The sequence below is a fragment of the Cottoperca gobio genome, chromosome 5 (assembly GCF_900634415.1).
Source record: "Cottoperca gobio chromosome 5, fCotGob3.1, whole genome shotgun sequence".
Taxonomy (NCBI): domain Eukaryota; kingdom Metazoa; phylum Chordata; class Actinopteri; order Perciformes; family Bovichtidae; genus Cottoperca; species Cottoperca gobio.
Window position 1 is genome coordinate 3,050,188 of NC_041359.1, and position 17,313 is coordinate 3,067,500.

A 17,313-nucleotide genomic window follows, 5' to 3' on the forward strand; every position below is an offset into this window, starting at 1 on the left:
GTGTCAACAACAAGATACATATAATATTTAATTCCATTAATTAGATTATAGTGACCATAGCAATTATAATAAAATGCATCTGGTAGAATTTGTTCTCATCATTCCTACTGTGGTCAAATAAACCACGCAACACACTTTACCATTTAAATCAGAAAATTCTGTATTCTGTATTTGCAGATAGATATTAACTTCTGTCCTTGCAAAAAAACACATGTAGAATCTATGGTCTTAATACATTTTGTAAGATAGTGGCTACAGGGATAGAATCATTAAGATAATTGAAACCTTTTTGCAGTGATCATATTGGGATGAGTAATAACCATATCATTTTCTATCAGACATGGGAGAAAAAAGAACTGAAGGGACCAACGCCAATTCCCGTTAGAAGAGTACACAGAATGATCTGTTTTTATGGCGTGAAAAGCATGTTTAATTCATCTATGAATAAACTGGCTCCAGGAAAGGAGTCATTTCAATACGTAATAATGTAGTTCTTAAAAAGCATGGTTATTGCAGAGAGGCTCTTGTGAAAGCCTTTTGTTTTGAACTTCTTTCAAATGTTTTACTTCTTCTAGCTGCTTTACAAGTTAAATGTCATGCCTGCGGTTGGGCAGTCCACACTCCGAAGCTGCAGGGGGCGCTGATGTAACGCTGCGAGTGTTAAATGTTCACGTGACACAACACGGAACTCACCGGTCGATGCTGGATGTCAGTGAGGAGAACTTTGTTTTTCATTGTAAAGTTTACCGTGTGAAATGACTGGTTTGAACACAGTTATTGACCTGATCATTTGCACGTCGACAAGATTTGGGATTTGAGCGATAATGGCGGAGAACTGGGCCGACAGGATCTCTGCTTTCTACCGCAGCCCGTCTCGCTTCCTCTCCGGGACAACAGCTGAGGCTTTCCTCGCAGAGCTGCTCCATGAGCTCCGAGATGACAGAGCCAGTTACAGTGTCAAGGTAAACCGTTATTCTACAACATGTGTAACGTTACACCCGGCCACACTTAATTGCCAGAATTTTTAAAATGGAGTTTGGCATGTTGCAGTCTCAACATAATCCCAAACCACGGTTTCTTCTATTTAATTTGATTTAGTCGTTGGGACATGTTTCACTGTTTTCTAAAATAATGACTATACATTGAGTAATTGGCAGCAGTAACACATGACACACTTGCACACCTGCTTCCAAAGTATTTAACGAAGAAGCGGTATTCATACTTGCTTGATTTGTATTTTTAAGTGTGTGTTTATGTAATTACTTGCATTAAGTACTTGGTGTTATCTTTGGTGTTTTCCAGTTGTATGTGTAATGTAATCGGAGTGCTTCTGCATCTTGGAGGATCTTCTACTAGACTGTTGTTTGCTAAAGTGTAAAAGGATTTCACCTATTTGAAGCTAATGTACTCGCAAGATTCTTGCTGTTCGGAGTTGTATCCTCATGATTGTTTGCACTTTTTGTAAGTCGCTTTGGACAAAAGCGTCAGCTAAATGTAATGTAATGTAATGTAACCCCAATCAGTGTTTCTGGTCTCAAGTACTGAACTTTGATGTCTCCATAATTCTTACATTTCACCCCCCTCAGGTCCTCCTGTTGTCTCCACTATGCGAGTACCCGACTCTGCTGTGCCTCTCAGACTCAGTGGGTGAGGAGACAGCCCTGGAGCTCATGTCAGTGTTTGTCCAGTGTCCTCCCAAGTCTGTCCAGTTTCGTTGTCACCTCCTCCTGGCCCTCACTTCTGTGCTAGTCTGCACCTCCTGCGTGAGCAGCCGCTCCCGTGCATCTCAAGACTTCCTGGACCTGCTTCTTCAGATAGCCCAGGACACCAGTGACCTTCATGGTGACAGCTCTCTTCGCTCTTTACGGGCCACAGCCTGTGACTGCCTGCGGGAGCTGGAGGCCTGCTCTCCAGGCCTTCTCTCCCAGTGCCTCGAGCTCGTAGGTGGGCTCCGGCAGCAAGAAACCTCCCGGCTCCACCAGGCCTATGCAGGGCTCCATATTCTGGTGTTAAGAAACGCAGTCTATCAGCTCACCCAGGAAATAGGAGCCGGTGCTGAGCATCTTAAGGCTCTTCTGGGAGGCAACACATCAGGTGCATGGGAGGCAGAGCTGGACTCGGGCTTGATGAATAACACAGACTCAGCCATACTGTCCTCTCTTATCCTGGGGCCCATGGGCACAGTGCCGACCCTGCAGACTGGGCCTGACTGTAAGGAGTTGCGTTCCGTGCTGTCCTCCCTCCTGGAGGAGTCCTACCTCCTCACGCCTCTGTGTCAGGCTGCGCTGCTACATAGAGTGACAGAGGTGGTTGCCATGGTGCCTGGTGTCTCTCCAGCTGTATTCAGAGCTCAGCTGCTGCGACTGTTGGGCACCAGCGAGGTTTGTGTCAAATGTAATTAAGTAGTCGAGGTTTTTCTGACGGAGTTTACTTACTTGTTGCTGTTTACGAGCATTTTTTTGGTCTTAAAATGGTCTGTTCACTTATCTCGAGTAATATTTATATTTCTGTCTCCAACCTACTATAATATGTAGCATTGTACAATTACATTAACAAAAGAACAGTGTCCCCATTACTGCACATAATCTGCAGTTCACATGCAACAATTCTAATAGGGACTATTTCTTCAATAGAAAGTAGTTCCACTGGAAACTGTCCACAGCGAGCTCTGTGGAGTATTCTGAGGAACCATGACAGTCTCAGAAAAAAACACGTTGCTGGTGGTTAAAAAGTTTTAGTTTTCTAACCCTAACCCTGCGTCACAGTAAAAGCCATTAGCAGTGACACAGCTCCATCAATCAGATGACATGATGAATATGTTCCCTGTGACTCCTGTGTGTGTGGCTGACTCTAGTACTATAACTATACAGAATGTAAATACAAGAGAAAGGGATTAGAAAGTATTATGGGATATAAGTTTATTGGCTTTCTTGATGAGTTAGATTGGTGTCTGTTGTTTTGTCTTTATGTGCTTCATTTATCTGACGGCTGCCACGGACACAAGACATTTCTGAAAGGATAATAAATAGGGCTGAAGAATTAATCGAACATTCATCGAAATTTTCAAATTTCAACTAATTTCATATTAGTTTGAAGGCAAAATGTGTCATAACATTTTAAATAGAATATTGTGGTGCCTACACATCATATCCTACAGCCTAAGGAACACATTGTGGTTTGCTACAGACCCTAGCAATAATCACACTATGATTTTTGAAAATATATTTTGCAATAAGAATAACGATGCAAAAATGATGATTCCTTCCAATATCACAAATCATATCAGTCCAAATAATCACATTACATATTTTGTCAAACTTGTTCAGCCTTAATAATAAACTAAATAACAAAGATCGATACCACAAAAACATTGGGATTGTTTCTGCACATGAGCAGCTTCAGGTTTTGACATAATGAGAATTGATGACACACAGAAACTCTCGTTCCAGGTTTGCCTCCTTCACACCACTCTGCTGATGAAGTGTGCGTTCACAGACAGCTTGTTCAGCGCCGAAGACGAAGCCTTCATCCTCCAGCGGCTGGTCGTGCTCTGCCAGCATCCTCTGCTGAGTACACCCGAGAAGCTTTTCTACATGGACTGTATCCTGCACTTTCCTGAGAACCGGCCAATCGGCTTTGGCGATGGGGACGAGGCCCTCCCTGTGCTGCTGACTCCGCGGCTAGCCTCGGCTCTAGTACCCACGGTGTTCAACGACAGCGCCACCATGCTGGCCCGACTCAACATGCTGTCTCTGGTCTACCTGGAGGAGGGGGAGGAGGGAGAGGAGAGCAGGGGGCTGGCCTACCTCTACGAACACCTCACCTCGCTGCTGCACATCGTGGAAAACGGAGGCAGCCGAGAGATTGTCGTCACCTTCTTCAGAGCCGCCTACCTCTTCCTTTTTCACTTCTGCCACGTGGAGCGCTACTTTCTCAGCCTGATTGAGAAGCTGTGTAAGCTCTACCTCCGCCACACACACCTGGCTCCACACTTCATCAACCTGGCCGACCACACCCAGGACAAGCTGACTGAGTCCCACTGGGCTGTGGTGTTCCTGAAGGCGCTCCAGGGATTCGTCACTGAGGCCCCGCTCGCCCAGCTCACCTTACAAGACCTGAGATGGCACCTCAAGATGCTGGCAAGAGTGGCGGAGGAAGGAGAAATCCAGCAGCAGAGCACCCTCAGCTTCCTGTCCAGCGTCATCACTCCGTCTTCCTCCTCTCTGTGCGTGAGCGGCGACTGGCGTCTGGGGAACAGCCTGCTGGGGGTTTGCCGCCGCCTCCTCGTCCACCCTAGCCTGGACTCGCTGCTCATCCCTCTGGCTGACGTGCTGCAGCATCTCACCTGCCGCTATGGAGACACAGACATCCAGGACCACGCCCGCCTCTACTACACCCTCCTCACCACGCTGTCCAGGGAGAAGCTGGCCGGGGTTTTGGCGCAGGGTTCTACCGAGGGAGGGCGGCAGGTCAAGAAGCGATCACTGTCCTGCATCGTGGCTGAGAGCGAGGGACTGACGAGCATGCTGACCATTCACCAGACAGAGAAAACCATATTCAGGCTGAGTGAGGCCGGTCCTGAGCCACAAGAAGAAACACAAACTGAAAGGGACCTAAAGCAGAATGAGACCGGCCCAGGAGAGGCGAATGCAGCACTGGACGTTTACAGAGCTCAGTTTGACGTCCCTGGCTTTGCCTCAGAAATCACTTTAAACTACCAGCTCACTCATATTGAAGCGACTGACTCCCACTTTGATCAGCTCTTCAGCATCCGCCTCCACTTCAACCTCACAGACGACCACTACGAAGAACTGAGCGACATCAGTGTCCCGTGTCTGTTCAGAGAGAGAACGTCACCCAACGTTAGGCTGAGACTTAAGCCCAGACGGCCCTACCCCACCACCCTCCACGCCAGCGCCATCTTCACCACCCAGGACGGCCTCTCCTGGCTCACCGAGCTGCCACACATCCACGTGGCGTTCCAGCAGGCCTTTCTGCCTCTGCCCGCTCCACCGGCCTGGGGACGAGGCCGCAGACTGAGCTTGTTCGAGGGTTTATGGGATGAAATGAACTCTGATGGCGGAGAGGACCTGGCAGGCGGAGCTACCAGCCTGTTCTGCTGCCAGCTGAAGGAGGCAGCTCTGACTGGCTTGGTGGAGAAACACTTCCTCCCCTACCTTATATCAGATGTGTCCGCTAAAGAAGAATTCAAAGTGCTTTTCTTCCTCCCGCCACAGTCTCACCTGCTGCTGAGGATCAGGTCGGAGGATCCTGTGCACTTCGACATCGCCACAGATAACTGGCAGCTTCTGCCGCACATAAGTTCTTATTTACTGGCAATCACATCCTCACAGGAAGACACTTGACGTATGATTGTGATGCACCTTACTCGCTTGTTTTTATTTTTTTTTAAGCTGATTTTTAACAAAATCATTGCAGTTGTCAGCGCTTTAATAACTCAAATTGTATGTGAAATTAAATTGCTGAAGTAAAATAGTTATTGCACTTTAATTGTGTTGACCTGGAATAAAGCAAATGTGTCAAATATTTTGTAATTTATTTACCAAAAACAGTCAAAACAACCTCATTAGTTACAGTGTGTAAATAAAAGACAACATGTATCATTTACTTGAGTTGAACAGGATTTATTTGTATTATTATTATTATTATTATTATATGTATTTCTCTCCTAAATAAAAGGCCATACAAAATCAAAGTTGGAATGGATGCACAAAACTCCATGTAAGACTTTAAAGGTACCCTGTGAAGTGTTTGTTTTAATCATACACACGATTAGGGTTTGATCGATGTTTCAATATCGATTAACTTGCAGATGATTTATTTTCTAGATAAATAGTTTTGGTCTGTAAAATGTCAGAAAATAAGAATTTAAAATAAGTTGGAGTCTTTTAAACTGAAAGGTATTCACTTTAACATGATATAAAAAGAGAAAACAGGAAATCTATTTGAAAGGCTGAAGACAACATCTACCTTACTCGATGATCGGAGTAGTTGCAATTATTTTTCCCTTGATCGACTTATCGTTGCAGCTGTGCACATGAGTCACATCCTGCTGTTCTGCTGGTCTAAAGCTATTCAGTAAATGTGTTGATCATGTTTGTTCAGCCTCCCAGATACACACAATGTGTTCTGGTGAGTAACCCTGAATATAAACAGCAGGGCAGCTTTACATCTCATCCTGATGAGTGTCAGTGAGAACCAACTAAATGTCCGTGAAACAGGTTTGATGAAAATGTGTCCATGCACAGTCTTGCAAGTTTAGCCCAGTTGTATACATTTCATTTCAGAAAAAAACATCCCTGAGGTTGCAACTGGTTCAACATCAGCAATTGATGTGTATAAAACCAAAGAGTTGTAGTAATGCATTGTGCACTTGAAAGTAACCAAAACACTGACGGGTGCATTGATCTCATCCATTCCAATCCATGCATGGATTTTTACAATGCATGTCCATTAAGACTACAGTTAGCATCCACCGTGTGTCCTTTTCAAACTCCAGTCCAGTTCAGCAGTCCTTTAATCAGTGAGGCCCTTGAAGTTGGGTTCTGTGTAAGGCGGTAAGTCGGTCTGCTGGCTGAGGAGTTTGCCCATGATGGCGATCTCTGCATCCCTCTTCTCCACCTCGTCCACGGGCGTCCAGGACATGTCATGTTGAAGTTTGAATGCACCGACAAACGTATGTGGGCAACTTGGACCCCATTCCTTCAGAGGAGAAGACAAAGAAAGTATGCTGTGGTGAGGCATGATGCACTTAGTCAGAAGTCAAAACTTTTTTTATTCTATAAAATCATTTAAAGAATAAGCATTTGTTTTCTGGGTTTAGCTCAGTGGCATTACATAAATTCCATGACCGCTGGAAACCCTGTCCGTACCTGAAAAACATGCAGATAAAACTGCAACCAGAAGAATCCAACCTAAACTGCCTGTGTGTCGGCCGCCTGCTCACTATCAGCTCCCTTTTGGTTTACATGAACTTTGAACCCCAAACATATCAACATGTCCCCATTACATACAAGCTTGCAGGTGTTTGGTTAGACATTCACATGTTTTCCTCTCTGTGGAAGTTAAGCAACAGTTTCTGCTGTATCACTTTGTGTCCTGCAGGGTGACACCGAAGCAAGCTGATCATTCTATGAGTATCAGTATAGTGCAGACCTTAGGGGAGATGATGGAGAAGTATCTCTGTCCAGATGATCGCTGGTAGAGGAAATACATGTTGCCTGCTTTTTTCACAATGTTACATGCAGCATGGTGGAGGTCAGCATCTCTTTTGGCATCTTCTAAAACCTAGAAAGACAAGAAATATATTTGGACTGGACTGAAAGCACGTCTTGTCTTTTGTTATCTGACAGACTCAAATACCAGCATGATTCTTTTTATTACTTTTATTTCTTTGTACTTCTGTCCCATTTGCAAATAAGCTGATAAATAATATCAGATCTAAAGATCACCTTGCGATCACATGAGCATGAGCACTTTGGGATCTGGTCATGTAACAGGTCACAAAAATACATTTTGGTTTAAAACTTGCAAAGATCACAGGAGTGCCATAAAAAACAAATCTGTAAAAAAAATAAGAAAATAAATGTTGGAATATAAAGAAGAAGAAGTAAAAGATATGTAGTAATAAAAAATGTGGATGTAAGAAGAGAAATAAATAAAAGACTAAAAAGTAAACTAAATATTTGGAAAAAGGGAAATAAAGGAAAATAATGGAAAGTAATGGATATGCAAAAATAAATATGTATTAAAGATATATATATATAAATACATTTTAAAAATGATAGAAAAATAAGAAATGAAAATGCTTATAATCTTATATATTTTGTTATTTGCCTTTATAATACCACATTTCGAGTCATTCATTTTTTTCTCTTTATAATATACTTTTTATACCCCTTTATATTTCCACCTTTATTTTCTTTTACATGGCACTCCGATGACTCCATACAAATAACTAACAGTAAAAGTAAAAGTAACTTTCGTGTATCGCTGCCATATTTATAACAACATCCTATTCATTGTGTGCACAAGTGTTTTTTCTGCGTACCTTTCTCGCCTGTTCCTGTAAGTATCTGATCTGGTCAGCAATGACTGTCAGTTTGCTGCAAGCGTTGGCTTTAATGAAATCATCTCCCTGAAAACAAGTAACAATATTTTCAGGACTGTTAGTATCCACGACAAGAGGTGTTGCTTGCTGTGTATAACTCAACCGTTACTATAATTAGAATTAAAAAATTAAATAAAATCATAGTCGATACCTTTTGTACTTGTGATGCCAGGGCCACCAGGTCCATGGGGTCTCCCACTCTGTGGGTCTGGTAGGAACTGACCAGTTCCAGCCCGCTGGGGGTGCTGCTGCTCTCAACCAGAGTCACTGCAGAAACCACACGAGAAGGTTATGTCACTATTGTTACTATCACTGTGACAGTAGCAGCTGTACTATCACAACAGCTGCTACCACCATCACTTATAAACTAATATTCATGTACACGGGATAGTAATGTACAGTAATGACCAGGGTTAAATATTAGCACGAGCCACCAGCATATCGTTCACCTGCAGTGTCACCGGTTTAAACAAGAAGGTTTCTGGTGAACAGACAGAGTGGCTAACCCGGGCAACGACTGTAATAATATAGTAATTCACGCGAAACTCTTCACCAGAGTCATTTTAACTGGGGTTAATTGTATTCTACTAACGTGTTCAGTTAAATGCAGAACACATATATAGTATTATCTTACAGCAATAACGTTGGTCGTTCAACCACAGGTGCTTACGACACACTGATTTACTGTGCGCTAAGATAACTGTATATACTTTTAAACACATATAACCTTATATAACATTGACAGTGTGTGCTGTAAGACAACTAAAACACTTTTGAGACTGCTCGGTTTCTGAAGTTTCTGTTACCTCTGATGGTTTTGTCGGGCTGGTTGGGAAGGCTGACCGTCCTGTCCATGTTGTCTTCTTTCAGTTTTTACTACAAACTACTGTGTCGTGATTTTACTATATATATCCTCTCATGCTGGTTTTGTAACCACCTAATATTTGACCAAAAATACCAGAATCTTCGCGGGGTCCTAAATCTCCGCCCAGATTTGCCTATAATGGTAGTCCTAATCTGTGCCTGTATAAAATACTTCGAAATAAAAAGATTTATTAGATATTTTAAATTATTATAAATTCATATTTAAAAAATCAACCTTCGTCCCACTTTAAATTGTAATGTAATACAATTTTATATATACTATTCTCATAATACTTGGATTTGTTTTCAGGAATGTGAAAACAAGCCCAGTCTCGCCGCAGAACATTTAAACAAGAGTAGATATGTCACTGATGAGAAACCAAACAAGCAGAAGTCTGAATATCGTAGAGTAAAAATAGTTGCTGGGATACATTTGTCATATCAACAGCTACACATTATACCTTGTATAAAACAACAGAGGTATAGGATATACTAGACCTAAGAATATTACAATAGTCTTGTCTTGTTTTTTTTTGCCATTTCCTTACATGATTTTGCCCATAATCCATTGCGTGCAAAATTACACAAGTTTTATTTAGGACAAACGTGGTAGGAACATTTGTTTTCTCATTTTCTAAATATACATATATTTCTTTTGATGGCAACAGCGAATATAGTCGTGTAAGAATACTTTACTTAAGTAAAAGTAGCTATCACTGAAATACTTACTATAATACTATACTTAAAGTATCTAAAGTAGTATTGATTGTGCAGTAAAATGTTCCCAGTCAGTGTTTTACTGTTATATATGATGTTTTTGGATTAATATTACTGCTGCGTTAATATGTTGCATTATACTGCTGTAGATGTTCACGTTTGTATTTTTAACTTATTTATATAGCCTACTGTTGGATAGTTTAATCTACATGCATCACAGTCTATAACATCATAAGTAAATTGCTCTTGTGTAGGCTATTGATGAGAAAATACATCTGCTTATTTATAACATTTGTTATATCATTTACTTTCTTATTTACGAGATACTTCCATTTTTCACAATAATATGATATACCCGCTTATTATATAATAACAAAAAACATAGCTATTTCTAACAACTCATCTCATAAAAACAATCAACTATTCTTGTTAGATGAATGTTATTCATTATAACAACACATTTGTATACGCTGTTTTAATGAGAAAAAGATTCTATCAGTAAAGTTTGCTTAGTATGAAACTGTAGATTCTGAATGGTCTAATAAATATGAAAATGATTTGATAAATCCTTAACATGTTAGTCATCTCTTTTGAAATAGTTGTTGTTTTTTTCATTTGTGCATGATAAAAGTGAAGTGGTTTGAGTCAAGAAGTGGGTCTTTAGCTTAGACTTGAATTGTTATAACAAGATACTTGCTTTTATGAAACATAATCAAGCTAAGTTACTATGTCGTAATACTGAGGAAATAAAATCATAACATGAGACTATATTCTTCATACAGTGCAAAATATGATAATAAGTTACTTTTTCGCTGAATGATTTTGCAGATTCTGTGCATTTGAGAACTGGAATTTGCCAAAATTACATTTTCATGTCAGAGTCATATCTATGTAACACTTATGTTTGTGTGCACCTGGAAGCCGTAGAAGGATACTTACGTTACTTATAGCAGGCAGGGTCTCACTGGTTCAACATTTCCAGGTGAAATCCACTGGAGTTTGTTCTGCTCTCATTGTGAGTTAGACGTGTTAGGGTTATAATATTCTATATGAGATCACATCTCTTGACACAGAAGCTCAAAACTAGTGACACAGTTTCCTGTGTGGACTAACAATAAACAGACCATTTTTCCTAAAAAAAACAACAAAAAAAACTTTATTTTACTAGGAAATAACATTAGGAAGACAGTAAAAACGAGGGACTTGGTCTTGGAGATGACAATGATGATAATGATGATGATGATTTTGCCTGGATTCAAGGTGATGTTTAGTTCAGCTGATATGAACATGGTACAGTATTCTACACTAAAGTCAGTCTTCATTTATTTTAGCTTTTTTCCTTGCACATTGTAAATCTTAACATATATTGTATGAGTCCTACACTATTGTATACAGTCTATGGTCCTACATGGCACTATTATAATGTTAAAGGGGAGGGGGGGTCAACTTTGCAGACCCCGCCTCCAGACAAGTTACTGTCGGAGAAACAAAGTCAAACCTCCTCTCTCTGCCGGCTGTCTTCTCTCTGGTCCAGGCTCCTGCCCCTTTGCAGAGCCCTGACATTTTAGCACCATGGAGCTCCGTTATGCGCTAATATTTTTCTGCCTTATTATTCCACTGTGCACTTCGAACACTGATCTGAGCAGTCATTTCGTTTTGGAGCCCTATGACTTGCTCTTCGACACGGCGGTGGAAGCCTACAATAAGGGGGACTGGTTGACTGTCATCCTGAACATGGAGAAGGCGCTCAGGAACAAAGCTACGGTCCGCAGTGTGAAGGCTCAGTGCCGGCTGAGCTGCGCCAACCAGACCGCTTTCGGTGATAGTCAGTCTGGCTTGGAAATTCCCATACCGGGGGCCGGGTCTTTGGAGGACCTGGGCTTCTTCCAGAAAATCCTGAAACGGGTCGACTGTGTGAACTCCTGCGAGATGGACAAACTGGGTTCACCCACTCTGCACCAAGTCACCGAAGAAGTGACGCTGGAGTTCAACAAGAGGACCCCGTATAATTACCTGCAAGTCGCATATTTTAAGGTATAAGTTAGCTAAGTACAGTAGCTAACGAGCTACAAGGATGAAGCCGGTGACTACTTCAGTGCTCCTATTGTAAAATGCATCACACATAACACATGTAACGTTACCGGTTTGCCAGTGTAAGTTCACAGCAAACACGCAGGCCCAAAACAAAGTGAACTGCTTAAACACGTTTGAGTTGAGATGCCGTTCAAGCTTTCACTCAGAGCTGAAGTGCAGTTGGATACTGTAAATACCCCCAACCCCCCCCCCCCCCAAAAAAAAACCAAGACAGCCATGCCACGTCTTAAGGTGGAGTCAGCTTCTGTGGAGTCTGACGTTACGACGCAGATCGTTTGGGATCCAGTGGTTTAAAGGCCCAAAGTGCTGCTTTCAAATGCTGCTGAGAAACTCACACTGACCAAAGACACAGTGTTAAACAGTGCCGTGTTGGCACATTGGAGTACTTTTAGTTGTAAAGTGAAACGTAGACAGTTTGTTATATAACATACAATATTGTTGTTTTCTTGGATTGTTATCTGTATAGGCGAAAATACTACTCTCATACAGGACTTGAAAGCAGAAACATAATCAAAAAAGAAGGTGCAGAGTTGTAATCTGCCATTAAATTATGTGCAAAGTGTCAGAAATAATCTCACATATAACCACTGTGTATTTTTATAACTATCATAATTCCCCCGGCATTGCAGGATTTAGTAAAAAAGCTGAAAAGGACAACAACATATTTACATCTTCATAGATCAGCTGACTCCACCTTCCAACCAAGCTGCCTGCTCAGATTTCTGACTTTCCAAATTTTGATAATAACATGGTAGGGAGCCAAAACTCTTGTTTATCATCAGTTCCATTTAAATGCAGCTCTGAACCTGGTCACTGATCTGACAATGCTACTTCTACTACAGTTTGTTTTAATTACAGGCCGCTGTAATTACAGAGACAGGCGGGTGATGCTTTGAATTATGTAGAAGGACGTATGTGTACTATTCCTGCAGGTCGCTGTTAGAGCTCAATATAACCAAATTATTTAAAGGAATACTTCACCCAAAAAAAAGACCATTAGTATATCAAGTACTCACCCAGTGTTACCTTGAATTATTGAAGAAAACTTTGTTTTTCTCGCATGCCTCCACTGTGAACAAAAAAAGTATTTCTGAATTGAAGTAAATGTGTTTACCAACAGATAAACTTTATAAAAACATCCGTTATCAAACTCACACAACTCGTGCAGTATAATCAAGTCTCATCTATCCAGTCGTGTGCTCTCTTCTTCCCAAACACATGCATTTTACTTAAAACCTCACTATTTAAAACACTTCCGCTTAATCAGTCTCACGCTCGTCCGTACAAGTTTTTCATTAACTTGATATCTTCCCCCAAGCCCAAAGATGAAGAAGTATAGATTGAATAAGTGTGCCACAATTCAAATAATTTCCCTTAATTTCCTGAATCAACAACATTAATGCTGATTATTCGTTATTATTATAGACACTTAATTCCCCAGATTTAAAGAACCATGAAGAACATTACGTTACTCAGTGCCCAGAAACAATTATACCAAAGATAATTTTGTCTGCGTACAAAACTATGCGGTGGTGAAAATAAATATGTAATTGCAGTGTGCTAAACGTGCAAGGTGAAAATGACAGATTGAGACGCATTGACTCGGGACTTGAGTGCAAATACTTGAGACTTCCATGTGACAAAACAACAACTTGTCCCACCTCTGCCAGGTGGACAGAAACATGACCCCACATTAATGCTAATGTGTAAATAAGCATCTATTGTTTACCACATTAGCCATTACAACCTTATACAGTGATACCTTTTCCATGTTGTGTTTATAGTGTGTTCCTCTGCCCCACACAGGCAAAATATTGCTGCTTAACATAAAGTGTTGGATAGACTAAACCCTGTTTGAAAAGCACGGAGACACTATAACACGGCAGCAGTGAACAGTCCTGTCCTGACCAACACACCTGTAATCAGAGAGGACGAGCTGAACCCTGTGTGTGTTTTTTCAGATCAATAAGCTGGACAAGGCGGTGGCAGCGGCCAACACATTCTTCCTGGCCAACCCAGATCACATGGAGATGAAACAGAACCTGGATTACTACAAGATGATGGCCGGAGTGCAGCCAGAGGATTTTAAAGATTTGGAGGCTAGGCCACATATGGTGAGAACAAACGCCTTCTCTGATGAGTTTATGGCCTCATTGGCAGTCGTTAGAGGGATACTGATTGTCTACAATGTTCATTCATATGCTCACATTTCACTACTTTTTGGTTTTAGTATATTTCAGAAATCTGTTGACATGTTTTCACATGGTGGTTGCTGCCACTGGCCAAATTTTAAGTTTTCATAAAGCTATACAATTTTTTTTTGGCCTGTGGGATGATGAAGTCGTTTTAATAATCAAATCAAATCAAATTTATTTATACAGCCCAATATCACAAATTATACATTTGTCTCAGTGTGCTTTACAGACTGTACAGGTTACGACACCCTCTGTCCTTAGACCCTCGCATTGCACAAGGAAAAACGTCCTAAAAGAAACCCCATAATTAAAGGGGGAAAAATGTTAGAAACCTCAGGGAGAGCAACTGAGGAGGGATCCCTCTCCCAGGACAGACAGACTGTAATAGATGTCGTGTGTACAGGATAAACAACATAGTACAAATACGACATCAATGTGACAGAAATGTGATGGTGTGATCGAAAAAAAGAAAAAGGGCATGGGTGTCCAGCAGGACCAGGGCAGCAGGCGCAGCCACGATTCTTGATCCTGACGTAAACTTTATCAGTGGCAACCTGCCACATGAGAGACAGACACTCCGGGGATGATACCCCGGATGATGAGTTAGTAACATACATTTACATAAATGCATACAGATAGAGAGGGAGAAGAAGAGAGGGAGGGGAGGAGAGAGGAAGAGAAGGAGGAGAGCAGGGAGGTGTCCCCCGGCAGTCTAAGCCTATAGCAGCATAACTAGGGGCTGGTCCAAGGCAAGCCTGAGCCAGCCCTAACTATAAGCTTTATTAAAAAGGAAAGTCTTTAGTCTGCTCTTAAATGTGGAGAGTGTGTCTGCCTCCCGAACACAAAGTGGAAGCTGGTTCCACTGGAGAGGAGCTTGATAGCTGAAGGCTCTGGCTCCCATTGTACTCTTAGAGACTAAGAACCACAAGTAACCCTGCAGTCTGGGAGCGTAATGCTCTAGTTGGTTTATAACGTACTATGAGATCTTTAAGATATGCTGGAAAGGACACTATACTGCAGAGCACCCCCTCTGCAATGGTGACCCTAAACCCCTTTCTCTCTCCTCAGGCCGACTTCCTGCTGGGGAAGAGTTACTACAGCGATGACTCATTCGGCCTGGCGGCTGATCACTTCGAGGTGGCAGTAGATGAGTACTTCACTGCCGATAAGGAGTGCAGAGTGCTGTGCGAGGGAGCGTACAACTACGACGGCTACAACTACATGGAGTACAGTGCTGACCTGTTCCAGACCATGACAGGTGAGACTGGATATTTTTTGGGTTTTCGGGGCAGAAAAGACTCAAATTAAAATTGAACATTTGCTGATTATTTTTCTTTGTGTAACTGTGTTTTGTTTGTGTCAGACCACTACATGCAGGTACTGAACTGTAAGCAGAACTGCGCAGTAGAGATGGCCTCAAGTGCTGGCAAAGCCAAGCCTTTTGAGGACTTCCTCCCCGCGCATTTCAACTACCTGCAGTTCTCCTACTACAACAGTAAGCGCCACAGCTTTGTCAGCCTCTACTGAGGAGAGTACGCCTTTATCCAATGTCCTTGACTGTAATGAAAGTAGAATGAAACCCTACACTTGATATTTACAGCATCACGCACAAAAACTGGTGCGGTTTCCTTTTTTTTGTGTTATTCATCAGCGTTAAACTACATTGTATAGATGCCTCTTCGATATCATACAAACAGGGGATGTCCTTAAGGTAACTTGCATTGCACCAAACAAAGCAGTCGACCATTTACATAACAACCAATCAGCATTTAGCACTGGAACAAGGAAGAAGGTGGAGACGAGTCCCCTTTGATCTGTCTGTATAATTGTTAGTGTGATAGACACTATGTAATGGTGATGCATGTAAATGAATGTTTTATTCTCTGTTTGTTATCTGTGAACCTGCCCAGGGACTGCAGATGAGCTAATAGCTAAATCTCTTTATGAGTTTAATGTTTTTTTTTAATTCATGGTGCTTGTTTTATAAAGACTTGAAACTAACTAACCATAAAACATATAAGCACCATCAACCAGATTGGCTAAACCAGGGCATCTCTTAACCTATACACATTTTAATAATAAATAGTCCACTATAAGGTTCATCCCAGACCACACATTGTAATGCCTGCAGGGATATTTCATTCCTTCATTTTCTCTTAAGGAGCCATTAACCCCTAAAAGACTTTGGTGGGGTTTATGTGAAAACTTGCAATATAAAATGTATTGAATTATCACAGTTATTAAATGTAAATCTCCCTCAAGAGGGCAGCTCCCATCTCCTGTTCAACATCTAGCAGTTCTTACTGCGTCATTTGTCATTTTTAATTTCACGGGTTTCTCCAGTGCCCCTCTATAAAGTTGGAGGACTCCCTAGAGACAGATTTAAAAAAGAATAGTCTGAAGCAGCAGAGGCTGAGATATGTTCGACTTGAGAATCAGCTACTTCCCCTTTTAGCAACTCTGGATATTTACTGAACTGAATCCAAAATTGACCCGACTATTGGGATCAAATCCTAGTCAAATTGCATAAAACCTTGATCCTATACTTCCCATAATGCAACACTACCTCTCTGTTAGACCCTCCCTTCTTGGTAAACATCCACATCTTTCACACTCCACACCTCCCGTGTTAAACACAGACGTTTGTCTCCAAGAACAAACTGAGATAATCATCAGGGGTATTTTCTCAGACTTGACAAAGCTCATCAAAAACCCAACATACACACATCTCATCCCCTCTTTTTAAGAAAAATGAGAGTTTTTCTGTAGAATAGCAGATGTGAGACCTGAACCCTCCTTCTGTTCCCTCTCTCCAGGTGAGAAGTACGAGCAGGCCATAGAGTGTGCCAAGACCTTCCTCCTGTTCCACCCTGACGATGAGGTGATGAAGCAGAACCTGGCTTATTATTCTGCCGTGCTGGGTGAAGTCAAAGCAGGAACTATATCAGCCAAACAGGTACAGTCCAAAGCACCCTGTGAGGACAGTTATTTTTAGCAGTGTGTTCTCTTAATCCTCAATGATCAGCAGAATCTGAGCCCACACAACAAAAACAAATTGCCTCCATTAGCACTCAAATGTACTCAAGGGCACGAAAGAGACGTTGATGGTAATCTGAAGCACATAAACGTTTAGTGCCTTTTAAAGAAGCAATAAGGAAGACTTTTACTGCCCCAGGCTCTACATGTCCATATTCTACTAATGTTCATGAATGATGCTGACATTTCTGGCTTTCACAACTGCTCACTTTCCTGCCCGTGCTCAGATCTGGAACAAAAACACTCCAATGGTGTTCAAACCTGAGAAGTGAGTGC

At 41.7% G+C, this 17,313-nt stretch overlaps 3 protein-coding genes across 3 annotated transcripts in view; 2 read left to right on the top strand and 1 right to left on the bottom strand.

Moving 5' to 3' along the window:
* The first annotated feature begins 633 nt into the window (after positions 1–633).
* Positions 634–5,545, top strand: ap5b1 (adaptor related protein complex 5 subunit beta 1). The gene is made up of 3 exons (XM_029432163.1): positions 634–962; positions 1,587–2,381; positions 3,450–5,545. Exons 1-3 carry the CDS (start codon positions 825–827, stop codon positions 5,364–5,366), a joined length of 2,850 nt encoding a protein of 949 aa, XP_029288023.1. The 5' UTR covers positions 634–824; the 3' UTR covers positions 5,367–5,545.
* Positions 5,546–5,629: 84 nt separating this feature from the next.
* c5h1orf50 (chromosome 5 C1orf50 homolog) lies at positions 5,630–9,099 on the bottom strand. Its single transcript, XM_029432165.1, has 5 exons — positions 8,938–9,099; positions 8,283–8,398; positions 8,072–8,158; positions 7,177–7,308; positions 5,630–6,723 (listed from the first exon to the last, which is right to left on the bottom strand). Exons 1-5 carry the CDS (start codon positions 8,984–8,986, stop codon positions 6,538–6,540), a joined length of 570 nt encoding a protein of 189 aa, XP_029288025.1. The 5' UTR covers positions 8,987–9,099; the 3' UTR covers positions 5,630–6,537.
* A 1,989-nt stretch (positions 9,100–11,088) lies between these two features.
* p3h1 (prolyl 3-hydroxylase 1) overlaps positions 11,089–17,313 on the top strand; it is a 12,574-nt gene continuing 6,349 nt past the window's right edge. The window contains exons 1-5 of the mRNA XM_029431740.1: positions 11,089–11,746; positions 13,768–13,920; positions 15,070–15,259; positions 15,365–15,496; positions 16,818–16,957. Of these exons, the coding sequence (XP_029287600.1) occupies positions 11,285–11,746; positions 13,768–13,920; positions 15,070–15,259; positions 15,365–15,496; positions 16,818–16,957 (1,077 nt within the window). The 5' untranslated portion in view covers positions 11,089–11,284. The remainder of the gene's footprint in view (positions 11,747–13,767; positions 13,921–15,069; positions 15,260–15,364; positions 15,497–16,817; positions 16,958–17,313) is intronic.

Excerpts from the sequence above, each read along its gene's own strand:
- ap5b1 (XM_029432163.1), top strand. The coding sequence starts at position 825 with ATGGCGGAGAACTGGGCCGACAGGATCTCTGCTTTCTACCGCAGCCCG. Across the intron at positions 963-1,586 it reads GAGCCAGTTACAGTGTCAAG|GTCCTCCTGTTGTCTCCACT; the intron begins GTAAACCGTTAT and ends CACCCCCCTCAG. Across the intron at positions 2,382-3,449 it reads GACTGTTGGGCACCAGCGAG|GTTTGCCTCCTTCACACCAC; the intron begins GTTTGTGTCAAA and ends CTCTCGTTCCAG.
- c5h1orf50 (XM_029432165.1), bottom strand. The coding sequence starts at position 8,986 with ATGGACAGGACGGTCAGCCTTCCCAACCAGCCCGACAAAACCATCAGA. Across the intron at positions 8,399-8,937 it reads GCCCGACAAAACCATCAGAG|TGACTCTGGTTGAGAGCAGC; the intron begins GTAACAGAAACT and ends TGGTTTCTGCAG. Across the intron at positions 8,159-8,282 it reads TGGCATCACAAGTACAAAAG|GGAGATGATTTCATTAAAGC; the intron begins GTATCGACTATG and ends ACTTGTTTTCAG.